The sequence below is a fragment of the Myotis lucifugus genome, unplaced genomic scaffold (genome assembly GCF_000147115.1).
Source record: "Myotis lucifugus unplaced genomic scaffold, Myoluc2.0 scaffold_141, whole genome shotgun sequence".
NCBI classification, from domain to species: domain Eukaryota; kingdom Metazoa; phylum Chordata; class Mammalia; order Chiroptera; family Vespertilionidae; genus Myotis; species Myotis lucifugus.
Genome location: NW_005871189.1, coordinates 1,142,676 through 1,155,761, shown reverse-complemented (window position 1 = coordinate 1,155,761; position 13,086 = coordinate 1,142,676). Strand labels below are relative to the sequence as shown.

Genomic DNA, 13,086 nt, shown 5'->3' with positions numbered 1-13,086 from the left:
TGATACTCAATAAATACTGAATCAATACTATAACAGAAATGCACACAAAAAAACAAGGGGTCTTCCTAAAGGACATTATTCCTTTGCTATAGCGCAGATGAACCTGACAGTTCACTATTCTGTATACTTGTACATAGAAACCACCCCTAAAAGAATAAACAATTAGTGAATGTCGCATTAGACAGCAACTACCAAGGTTGATGGCACAAAAAGGGAAGTGGAGAGCAACAGTCAGGAGAAAGGAGAAATATTATCATTTTATATAAAAGAATATTTTAATTTTTGTCCTTAGAAACTATAAAGGCTATACATGATTTGGAAATGAGACTATACCAAACACTGGCCAAAGAAGAGTGGTCCGCTCTATGCCTTCTCTTTTGTCTGGTCACTCAGAAATATAATGTTATCTGTAAAGAAGCCAGAGTATAAATATTATTTTCAGAACACTTTTCCCATCCCATTTAATCATTCCCCTCTAATACATATATACTTCAGTGCTGTTACGTAAAAGGATTCTATGCCAATTCTCAAAATACTGAACAACTCTTGCTGTTCCCTAGAGGTATATACAATTGGCAGGATGGAGCTCAAAGCTGGGCTTCAGCTATCTGTCAACAATTCAGACCTTGTTAAAAGAGGTGGCATATTTCTTTTCTTCCCTGAACAATTAAGGTCTTCTCAGCAATGACTCTCTACCAAACAACAAGTCACAAACTTCAAAGCTTTCAATGCTCAGGCAGGTGCCATTAAACAGGCAGCACATCCTCACGTAGAAAAGGACCAGGCATAACACTCCTCATGCTGGAGGTGGGGGGAAGGACGGGGTTCAACACATGGCCTTGTCGGCAAGGACAGATTTATTTATGTTTTAAAGGAAGTTTGAACGCTCACATAGAAGACATTTTATTTTTAAATGTTAAAACAGAATGACTTTTTATATACTCATTCTTTGGAAAAGATTGACTAATCAATATTACAAAGAGAACATTTTTATCTAAGAACATCAGACATTACTCTTAAAATGCTGTTCCAGACAGAGTTAGTTTAGGACATGCAAAGAAAAAGAATTAGTAATACTTCCTGTGTAACTCCAAAAGATCTAGATTCTTTTAACTTTGGAATTATTTAAAAATGGTTATTATATAATGACTGAATAATTATTGACTATCCAGTCTTCAAAAAATGGAATATTTTGGTGCAGAATGTTTATTTCAGAAGAGATTGTTAGAACTGCATCACTGTGTAAAGACAAGAGTGCCATCTGCTGGTGGTTATTTTTAAGTTATAGACATGATCCCTAGGAGGAAAAAATATAGCCTATGAAACAGATCAACCAAATTAAACTCCTTTCAATTCAAATGTCACTAAAGACCTATTCATTTATGATCTAGAAATCTATATGAACACTGCTGACAAGAAAAACACAAAAAGGCAGATAATCTGAAATGCATCCATTTGGCTAAGTTCATAACAATTTACACAATCAAAATTAGCCCACACATTTGGTTTATAGTAAAATATGAAAGTGTTAAATGCTTCATAAATAAATAGTTAATAGAGATTTAGAAATTGTCAATTATTATGTTATTAGAAGCTTGGTTTCCCACTGCTGAAATCATAGGTGTAGATCTATATACCATATGGAGATCTGGAAAAAAATTTGAACAGTTGGATATGGCCAAAGGAAGAACAGGACATGGAGGAAATGATTTACTGTCAAGACACTCAAGAATTATGAAAACAAAATGGTCATGAAGAACCTTGTCTAAGGTCTTATAATGAAGGCAGAAAATTACCCATGCTGGTTTTTAAGGTCAATATACTTTCAAAAAAGCCAGTAAGAAAATACATACTGTAATTATTATTTACAACAAATTGTAATTTACCAATATGGTTTGGTGGGTAAAACATGAACTCTGGAGCAAGGAAGAGAAACATTTAAAAAAAAAAAAAGTGTTAAGTAAAACAGACTTAAGTTGCCCTGGTCGGTTTGGCTCAATGGATAGAGCATTGGCCTGTGGACTGAAGGATCCCAGGTTTGATTCTGGTCAAGGGCATGTACCTCAGCTGCAGGCTCGATCCCCGGCCCTGGTCAGAGTGTGTGTGGGAGGTAACCAATCGATGTGTTTTTCTCACATTGATTTTTTTTTTCCTCTCTCTCCCTATCCTTTCCACTCTCTCTAAAAAAAATCAATGGAAAAATATCTTCTGGTAAGGATTAATAAAAGAGACTTAAGTTCTCAGATGTCCAGCCTTCAGAACTATAAGAAAATAAATTTCTGTTGTTTAAAAAAAATGAGCGAGACTTAAGACACATGTAATAATGTAAGATAATGTTTGGATTTATTGAGCAATCAAGGAATTCTGAACACTGTGATAACTGGTAAAAACAATTTTTAACAGTAATTTCTTAACAGCACTGTAGCTGTGTTTAAAGTGGAGCCCATATCTTTCAGAAATACCTACTGAAATATTTATGGATGAAATAATATAACATCTGAAATTCATAATAACCCAGGTGGAGGAAAAGTGGCTGGAAGTTTAGATGAAGTAGTATCAGCTCTCAGTTAATAATTGTTGAAGCTAAATGATAAATGTTTTTAAAAAAAATTTCTCTCCACTTTTGTGTGACATTTTCCAAAATGAAAAATTTAATTTTTAAATAATTTTGGCATGACTCAGAAGATCCTAAACATTGAGACATTATTACTACAATAAAATGTCTTTCATTCTAATCTACTTATCTATAAAAACAAAGTTTCTCGGTGTTTATATCCATAAAAATGAACAAAAGAACAGAATCAGTTCTTAACTACTGTCTTATTTTAGCACTTTCTCCAAGAATGGGGAAAAAAGAACCATGATAACACAATGAAGAAGAAATGTAACATTGAGCATCTTACTGTCAGAATTTTAAAAAATATTTTAAAATTTCTATTTATGTATATATTTTTCTTACAACTATAACTGGATGAGTAATAGAAGATGCTTAACTACACAATCTATTAAGATACGCTTCGGAGGAGAAAATGGGATGGGAAAACAAGTTCAGAGAAAAGGGAATACAGTCGTGTGCCATTTAACGATGAGTATAGGTTCTGAGGTATCGTTTGTTAGGCAGTTCCATTGTTGTGCAAACATTGTAGAGTTCCCTTACACAAACCTAGACAGTATAGCCTACTACACATCTAGGTTGTATGATATAGCCTAGTGCTCCTAAGCTACAAGTCTGTACAGCCTATTACTGTACAAAAATACACAAGATTAACCCTACCAGACCTGAAGCCCTGAACCTAACGGTCCCCTATACCTGAGCTCCTGAGCATTAAAGAGAAAAAACCAACATAATATAGAAAAATGTTATCGTTACATGCAAACAAGTGGTTAGAATATGATGGAACTTGGAGACATTGTAGAAAATAGGTCTACCTTTCATCTACCTTTCATCTAGTGCCAATATTCCACCTTTGTGTGGAAATTACCAAAAAATCGGTACAGCGGTCTGGTAGGGTTAAGTCAAGCACAAGAAAAAATGATGCAATCAAGAGCTGCTGGGTGTAACACCCATTCTGTTTATAGCAAAGTTTTTTTTAAGAAGTAGAGAGAGTACAATCTAAAATAATGATAAAAAGTAAATACACAAACCAGTAACAGTCATTTATTATCAAGTATTATGTACTATATATAACTGTATATCCTGTATTTTTATACAACCGGCAGCGTAGGTTTGTTGATACCAGCGTCCCACAAACACGTGAGTAATGCACTGTGCTTGAGATTACAATGGCTATGATGTCACTAGCCGCGAGGAAATTTTCAGCTCCATTATAATATTACTAGAGGCTTGGTGCATGACATTCGTGCACTGGGGGGTGAGGGGGCAGGGTCCCCTCAGCCTGGCCTGCACCCTCTTGCAGTCCAGGGCCCCTCGGGGGATGTCCACCTTCCGAGGGATCCTTAGTGCTGCCGTGGAGGTGGGAGAGGCTCCTGCCACCACTGCTGTGCCCGCCAGCCATGAGCCTGGCTTCTGGCTGAGTGGTGCTCGCCCTGTGGGAGCGCACTGACCACCAGGGGGCAGCTTCTGCATTGAGCGTCTGCCTCTGGTGGTCAGTGTGCGTCATAGTGACCAGTCATTCCACCATTTGATTTGCATATCAGGGCTTTATTATATAGGACTAGAGGCCCAGTGCACAGATTCGTGCACCGATGGGGTCCCTTGGCCTGGCCTGAGGGTATCAAGCCACAACCGGCTCTCCAACATCCTCTGAGGGGTCCCAGATTTCGAGAGGGTGGTTCTCAGGTGACACACCCTGGAATAGGTCGCCCTCCTCTCTGGTTCTAGGTGTGTCACCCGAGAACCGCAGCTGCCAAGTCACCACAGCTCGGCAGCTCCTGCGTTAAGCATCTGCCCTCTGGTGGTCAGTGCACGTCATAGCTACTGGTCAGAGCGTCTGCCCCTGGGTAGTCATAGTTACCAGTCGGATGGTTGAATGGTCGGTTAGGCTTTTATATATATAGATAATACCACTGCTGTGTATGTGGTCCTTTGTTGACTCAAACGACATTATGCGGTGCATGACTGTACTATAAAATTTCCAAATGTTGAAGAACTTGTTCATAGATTTTTAAAAAATGATGATTGATATCAAATTGCTATGTTTAGATCCATTAATACATTGAATAACAATATTATATTGAAAAAATGTTAATGTCAATTTAAAGATGTCCAAATGGATATAGTTTTCAAAATTTTTGTAGAATTTTCAAAACAGTTTGAAAACTGCTCTAGGGGATAACTTCTTCACCTTCTTTAAGCTCTGTGTCCATCTTTTCTAAGTTATTTTAATGAGAATAGTGATTTAAAACAAAACCATCATGGTAAGTACCAAAGAGGTTCTGAATACTAGTAAACCTGCACAAATGTCTAATGCCACTCAATTAATCTAACTCTATCTTCCCACATGCTTCTCCCTATTTAGGCCATATCCTTCAAAGACTCTAACTCCAATAAGAACTGGCACAGATAGTTCAATGTATACTCTACTCAACATTACTTGTGAACTAAGAAGGTCTGAGTGTAGAGGTAATTTTCTAAAGGAATAGGTAAGCGTAGAAACTCATAGCAAGCCCACAAAGCACACTCAGCATTCTTCTAGTGAGCTGCCTTAAAACCTCATTAGCATCAGTATCTCAGCCCCAGTGAAAGTTGCTTATAACACAACCAAGCTTTTAAAGAAGGGAAAGAACAGCTGTTATCACAAGCTTACCAGCTATGATTGTTGTTGCTTGTCGCCTCACATTATTTTTATCCATATATTCACCATAGTCTACTTTCCCTTCCACATAAATTCGAGACCTGAAATAAAATGTACAGTTTTTAGTCTGGAGATTCTAATATGCTTTACAAGAGTCAGATCAGGGGCAGTAATGAGAATACACTAAGGATGAAATATGTAATCACACATAACCTCATTTCTGCTACTACTATTTCATAAAGTTCAAAATTAAGTGTACTGAAACAGAATGTACACACATTCTCATCTCAGTAAAATGACTCATCTCAGTAAAAAGGACAATGTTTTCATCCTTGAGCTGACTGTGGTCCATAAGGAAGTTTAAAAAAATTTATTCAAAATCTTAAGCTAAAATTAAAAAAAAAAAAATTTTAAAGGCAAAGATAGTAAAAATGAAAGAGTAATCTAGTGACAGCCTTTAAATATCTAGGATTGATTTCAAATGTGTCATTTTCCTTGACCTTTGATTTTGGACTCCCTAATAGATTTGATTTTCACTTATTTTTCAATTCCTAAAGTTTTCCTCAAGAGACTTAGATAATTAAAATTCTAAATAGAGGTTTTCAGCTTAGTATTTCACTCAGTTAATTACTAAGACTATTTCTGCACTATCTAGAAGGATGAGCTAGAAGACACACTAGGTGAAATTGCATAGACATTTTCCTAGAAATTTTCTACATGTTTATATGTGTATATGCACATTATTCAGGCATACATACACAAATGGCGAAGGAGGTACATATGAAGAAAAGGCATGCAGTTATGGGAAAGAAATTGAAATCGCAGTGGCTGCTGAAATTACTTTTCATGAAATATGTTAACTGTGAATACAACTGCTGTTAAACACACCCTTTTGTCCTGTGGATTTAGAAAAAGCACTTTTTATTCATAATCAATACAAGCATTTCTAAAGGGACCTATGTAGCCTATATAAAATAGTCAAATATAAAAAACTGATGTGAATAGGACCATAATACCTCACTGTGCCAGGCTTCACACTCCAGGTCCTCTGCTAAGGCCATCACGTGGAGGACAAGACGCACGACCCAGCCGTCAGTGTTGTTGCCTTGTTCACGGGGCACTTGGTACATTTTGCCTTCCCTCTGGCCTCATCTGCTCCTATTTATATTCACGTCCTATTTTCCCTAAACTTTAAGTTCTTAGAATGCTAAACCAGGTTTTATACACCTTTCACACAGAACAACACCTGCATATACTATTAAGCACTGAATGAATATTTCCTGAGTTAATATAAATTGATAGTACTCAGGAACAAAGGAGTTACACAATTCATGAGAACACTGTTGTCAGTTTTTAAACTATTCAAACTGTAAGATTCTTCCTGCCCCCACTTACCCCTTTTTCACATACTGATATGCCACATCTCTGAGACCTGGTCGGAATACTGAAATTCTGTGCCATGTTGTCTTTTGACTGACATCACCTAAATCACAAGAATAGGAAACATGGTGACAAATGCCAGCAGACAAAATAAATGCCAAAGAACAACATGCCTGGCAAAACCAACATCACAGTGTCAAAGAGAACAAAACAAAGTCAGAGAAGAAAGGTCTTTTCTAAAAGTAACTTATCTCTAGTTAATTAAAACTAAACAATGTCTCTTTATTGCTGATAAAATTATCACCCCAGTCACTTATACTCACCCATTTGGTATGCTTCACTTTCTCCTGATTTCCACATTTCATTTGTTGCTAGAGAAAATATTGTGACTGGGTTTTTCCCTTCCACCTGTCTCATGACAGGATCCTGACCAACTCGCCCCAGTAACTGCACACGATTCAGGGCTGAAATACAATGTATAGATAAAATGAGGTTCAGAGAAGTGTCCTGAAGAGGGAAATCAGTTGAAGTAACAAATAATGAGAAGTTTGGAGGAAAAAAGGGTTGGTAAGAAAGGAGAAACTATTCTTAGAGTAGCCCACAAAACAAATACCAGTATTAAGTAAGCTCTTTATCTTAAATTCTTCTTTAAAATACCTTTAAAAAAACCGTGTCACTAAAATAACATCTAAGATCTGAAAATCTTTATAAATACAAGAAAATATTTCTGCGAAACAACAGGTTTCATAAACTTTCAGTCCCTCAGACAAATAGCACATAACGCTAGGTAACTTAGATAACCAACTACGACTCAAGGAAATTATATGGCAGGAAAGTGACAAGAGGGAGTGAGATCTGATTGATAAAGAAAGAAAGGCCCAATTTACAGTAGGCCCAGCGGCCTCATGGGGCAAAGCCAAGACCCAAGAGGCAAATGTGAGCCAGAGGCATGGTGACCTACAGATTATAAAACACCAGTGCACCCCTGCAACACATTTGAGAGAACATTAGCACATTGCTACAAATATACTTTAAACGTGGAAATTAGCTACTACTTACATCTTTCCAGAACCAAGCTGCTTACTGCTTCAGACTCATGTCTTACAAATTTATGAAACACCTAAAGTGGAAAAAATGAGTAAAATGGATGTAAGTTTTTGGAATTTTCAGGGAAAAACAAATGCAGACAGAAGACCTACTCACATTTGGTCACCATCTAGTCAGCTGCTCCTACAGCATATACATCCACGGAAAACAAGAGACGTGCTTCCCATGTTCTCCATCACACGGTGCCAGAAGGACCATGCAACACTTAAGGGCAGCCCACTACAGAGCCCAAAGGTACAAAGGAGGCACTAGAGAGCATGCCCGAGAAAGTTACTTTATGGCCCTCTCCTGTTTCTTTTGTGATAACCCTCCTGTTTATGACGCTGCTGTGGCTGCACACAAAAGGTAAAATCCAACATATGCTGAAAAAACTCATGCTTTCAATAGGCTAATAAAAAGGTCTAAGATAAACAAATTTGGTTCCCTGATAAAGTACAAAGATATGTCCAAATCAGTTCGTCAGAGAAAGGTAGTTGCTGGCACATAACAGCAGCATTCAATGATAATAACAGCTGTCGTCACTCAATTCCAGCTAAGTGCTTCAGCTCTTACCAATTCATCCTCAGAATATACCTATAAACTATGCAAAATTGTCCCCACTTTAGAGATGAAAACAAAAATGAAGTTCAGAGAGATGAAGTAACTTGCCCAAAAACCTACAGAAAGCAAGTGGCAAGTCATGCCTAGAACCCAGAACCTTTGGCTGCTCTCCTCAGTATGCAGAGATGGGTTGGGAGGCAGTCGACAACAAAGAAGGTAGGTAAGGGTGTGCAGGAGGCAGCCTATCAATGATTCTCAATGTGTATATATAGCTGTATAAATATGTGAATATATATATATACACATATATATCTGTATATATATATGTATATATATATAGTTTTTGTTAAGAAAAGAGTTTCAACTTATTCTGCATTATCAAGATCATCCTGCACAGACTACATGGACTCTTCTGTGAAGAGTCACCTCACAGTGTGATCTGACCCTAAATTCCTAACTGGGCAGGTCACGGTGGGTAGTCATTCCCCAAGCATATAACTTTTATGTAGTGAAAGGTTTATCTCTGCCTGAAGCAAGCCATTGTTTCTGTGCATCTAGGTTAACTCACGTTGGAAATAAGCCACAACTACCACCCTCAAGAGAGTACATAATCTTAAGTACCTTGTAATGCAGTGGTTCTCAACCTTCTGGCCCTTTAAATACAGTTCCTCATGTTGTGACCCAACCATAAAATTATTTTCGTTGCTACTTCATAACTGTAATGTTGCTACTGTTATGAATCGTAATGCAAATATCTGATATGCAGGGTGGTCTTAGGCGACCCCTGTGAAAGTGTTATAAAGGACCGCCAAAGGGGTTGCGATCCACAGGTTGAGAACCGCTGTATGCAATCCCCACCTTGCTCTCTCCCACTTCCATGTAATCTTCCCTAAATTTCCTTCTTAATCTCAATAGCATCATGAAAGAAGCTGCAAAACTGTTATTCTCCAGAGCATTTGAGTACTTGTTCACAGGCATGTGTCCGCATTTTGGCTCAAACAAACTCTCATAAAATTTCACACAAAAAAAGAAGGTAGGTGGTCAGAAAAGGAACCACATGGACTTACAGAAAAATGCTGGGACAATGATTCTCAGTCTTTGGATCAATAAAGATTTTAAATGTTCTAGAACTGATCTACATGTAAGTAACATGTTTTAATAAGGAATGACTCCCCATTATACATATATATGAAAAACTAGAAAATATTTTTGTTTCAGTGAACATTATTTACACAGGTAAAATCTGTCTCCAAGCCTCCATATCAAATAAGTACACATAAAGTGGGTGGGCTCAAAGCTCTTTTGCCTCTGCAGTCAAAAGCCTGAAGAAATCTAATCAGCACAATTATGGAAAAGTGATTGATTACCTGCAATACAGGTCTTCGAAACATTGCTTCTACTTTTCCTACAATCTAATCTTTAGTCCTTTCCTGAAGGAAAAAAAAAGGGGGGGGGGGGTAAATTAATACTACATCATATAGCAAGAGCACAAATTCACTAATCCTAAATTCCTAACTTGCATTCCTGATATTTATGCAATCCATCTTATGACCATACACATTTGATGAGTTTTCCCCCCCAAAGGAAACCTTACACCTGTATCTTTTTTATCCCCTTTAACTTCCTCCTCCTCCGACCCATACAAAAAGTTCTTATTCTGAGTTATTCTCGTTTCCATTCTATTGTCTTCTAAATTTTTATTAAAAGACAAACTCCCGGAGGGTAGGGATTTTTGTCGGATTTACTTACAGTCAAGTCCAATCCACCTAAAACAGTTCCTAACACATAGGGAGGGCTCCATAAATATTACAATGTCATGAAGGGACTTAAATCGGAAACTTGTTGCTGCAAAAATTGCCTCCATCCCGGTTAGTAAAGACTAAGGCAGATTCCTGGGCTCCCGGCCTCACCGCCAGGATGGGTAGGTGCCCTTTCTAAAGTGGCGCTCCCAACCAGCCCAGTAGAGGGGAGAGGAAACGCGGAGTCCTCCCCGCGCGGAAAGAGAAGGGACAGACAGCGACAGCACAGCACCACCTCCCGACCGACGCGGGGCTGCACGGACACCTCGCACAGAGCTCACGCCTTCCTCCCGCGCTCACCGGACGCTTCAGCCGGGCAGCTCCGAGCCCGGAGGACACTTCCCGACGCGGCCGTGACGCAAGACTCGCGAGAGGAAGGAGAAACCGGAAAGGCCGCGGCGTGCCTGATGGAAATGCTGCCGGCCATCGCCACGGGAAACACGCCCCCAGAACGCGTTAGTTCCGGGAGCTTTTTTTTCTGGCTCAACACCGCCAAGTGGTGAGTGGCGCTGATTTCAAGTTTATCATGAAACGAAATTATTTGATGAGGTTCCCACCCCGGCCCGGGAGGGGGCGAGGTAGGCGGCACAAAAGATAGCTCCGCCTCTGGAAAACACTGGAAAGGTCCCGACCTCCTAAAGCAGAAAACAAGAAAAAGGTGTGGGGATAGGGCTTAGAGCGCAAAGTAAGGAGACGCCAAAAAATTGGCAATCAAGGTAAATATTTTAATTCAATGTTTAAAAAAGTCCAAATCAATGAAAAAAATCCGTGCTGAGCAAAAAATTTAAATCTTAGTTAAATACAAGTATTCTGAGGCGCAAGGGAAAATATGTGCTCCTATAGTTTTATGTATTTAAAAACTTTTTTTCAGAACACTAAAGTTACTTGAAGAAATATTGAATATTTGAAAAGTAGGTGTATTAAAACTCAGAATATTGTTTTAGGTTTAAATATTTTATTTATACCGAAAACTATTATAATTTTACTTTCCTGGCTTTAATGGACATAAAATGGTCAATATTTTCAATATCTACTTCTTATTTCCAGTTGCAAGAATTGCCATGTCTGACAACATTTTTTACAAGTGTCTTAAATAATAATTTTAATTAACTTCAGCTTACAGGTCTTACCTTTATTTAAAATTCTGGTATTTTGTTAATTGTGGATATTTTTATTTTAATATTTTAAAAATATTGCATTAAAATATTATTAATCTTAAAGGTGGGTTTTTTGACACCCCTTATATTTTGCCTCACACCCTAATCTTGGCCCTGATAATGAAGAGGGGTATGGAACCCCACAGATTGCAGAATACAGGCCAGAAAGGCTCTCCCCGTTATCGTGGCCCTGGCACTGCCCAACTTCTAGAAAGGAAGGTACCCTCCACATCGTTCCAACACGCAACTTTCCTCAGGACTCAGCTTAAAACCTTTCAATGCCTATTCTTGCCCTTGAAGGAAAAAATATGAATGGCTTAACATGGTTTCCAACACACACGTTAACCCACTCTAAAAGTAGTCTTACTAATTGTCATTGTCAGTGTAGACAGTCCAAACCTGTGGAGAATTTTTACAAGCTTATTGAGCCAAACTGACGACATATGCCAGGGAGCAAGATCTCAAATGCTCCATAGAATGGAAGTTTTGCAGCTTATTTTATATATTAGAATCAAAGGAGAAGACTTAAGAAAGATGCATGAAATCCATTGATAGTAGGTTAAGGAGCTGGGAGAAAGCAGGAGGTGGCAGGAAACCTCTAAGATTGGATAAAAGGCAAAATGGAGAAACATATAGAGTATCCCCCCAAAATGTATGCACACACAATCAATGAAAAAAAAATCGTGCTGAGCAAATTTTGGATGATTATAAAGGCAGTGTTTATTAAAGTACATTTCATTTTCAAAATTGAGCTATCAGCTGTTAAAGTGTGTATACACTGTTTTGGGACACCCTGTGCTTCTTTTACATTGGTGGGTAAAGTATAGTTAATAACATTTAAAGCACATAGAGATGGCATTCAGAGACAAGATAACAACAAGGGGTTCTGTGACCTCACACTCTGGTGGTCTTGTGCTCTGGTGCTGAGGGTTGTGTCTTCCAGGCATAGAAAAAGGAAATTACTCTGACATTTCAAAGGTACTATAACTGGACAACCAAGGGGTCGGGCTGCCTGTGACCACTTGAGCCAATTAAGTGGAGACAGGGTTGAATCATATGTGAGCATTTATTCCAATAATGCCGGCAGTGTGGGAGAGCAGTGTGTCACCCACACAAATCTGCTCTGACACCCCCCCCCCCTTGCCAGTTGGCTGGTTATATACACACGAGGGAGAAGATAGCTACATGCAGCTGTGAGCTACAAGTGTAACAGGGAAAGGGGTGGGGCGGGGAGAGGGTCTGCAGTCTGGCCTTAAGAAGCTCAAAGTCTAACAACAAGGTGGCTAGTCTTCTATGATGTTACAAACAGCTCGGCCCCTTCCTGGGACCAGAGAATGGTCAGCGTTCCTGAGAAAAACTCCCGGAGGCGGTCAGGGTCCAGGTGCAGCAACCAAATCAAAGCGTGTCCTGTCCTTGGTCTGTTCTCAAAATGTGTTTTTTGTTTGAGTAATGGACCCATTTGGGCTCTGAGGTATCTTATCTTTTACAGGCCTGTTTCATCCTCCAGTTTCCAGGGTCTGTAAGAAAACTTCTCATCTATCATTAGTAAGGTGAATAATTATTAGACAGCTGTGGTTCTATTCTTATTATATGTCCTTCCCCAATAACAGTACTAGTAGGTTATCCTAGATACATAAGAACAATGGGCAGAGCTCACTTAAAGATTGGCCTCTGCCAAACACCTGGGACGCCCAGTTAGGAATCTGTGATCAGACTATCCTGTGGGGTTACTTTTGGTAACTGAGCTTGCCAGGCCTGCTATGTGCCACCCCTACCATCACCACCAACAACAACCACTCCCCACCACACCCCGGCTTGTCAGGTTTATTGCATAGCCCCCTTTTCATT

General features: G+C 38.9%; 1 protein-coding gene across 6 annotated transcripts; it reads right to left on the bottom strand.

The window, feature by feature from the left end:
- Positions 1-253: 253 nt before the first annotated feature.
- Positions 254-10,507, bottom strand: SSBP1 (single stranded DNA binding protein 1). 6 transcript variants are annotated; one of them, XM_006094722.3, is made up of 7 exons: positions 10,382-10,507; positions 9,650-9,712; positions 7,695-7,755; positions 6,959-7,099; positions 6,651-6,738; positions 5,268-5,356; positions 254-407 (listed from the first exon to the last, which is right to left on the bottom strand). In XM_006094722.3, exons 2-7 carry the CDS (start codon positions 9,671-9,673, stop codon positions 364-366), a joined length of 447 nt encoding a protein of 148 aa, XP_006094784.1. In that variant the 5' UTR covers positions 9,674-9,712; positions 10,382-10,507; the 3' UTR covers positions 254-363. The 6 variants fall into 6 exon arrangements, with proteins under 6 accessions (XP_006094784.1, XP_014316315.1, XP_006094785.1 ...); XM_014460829.2 differs by having other exon boundaries at positions 10,347-10,442; XM_006094723.3 differs by having other exon boundaries at positions 10,317-10,437.
- Positions 10,508-13,086: the final 2,579 nt, after the last annotated feature.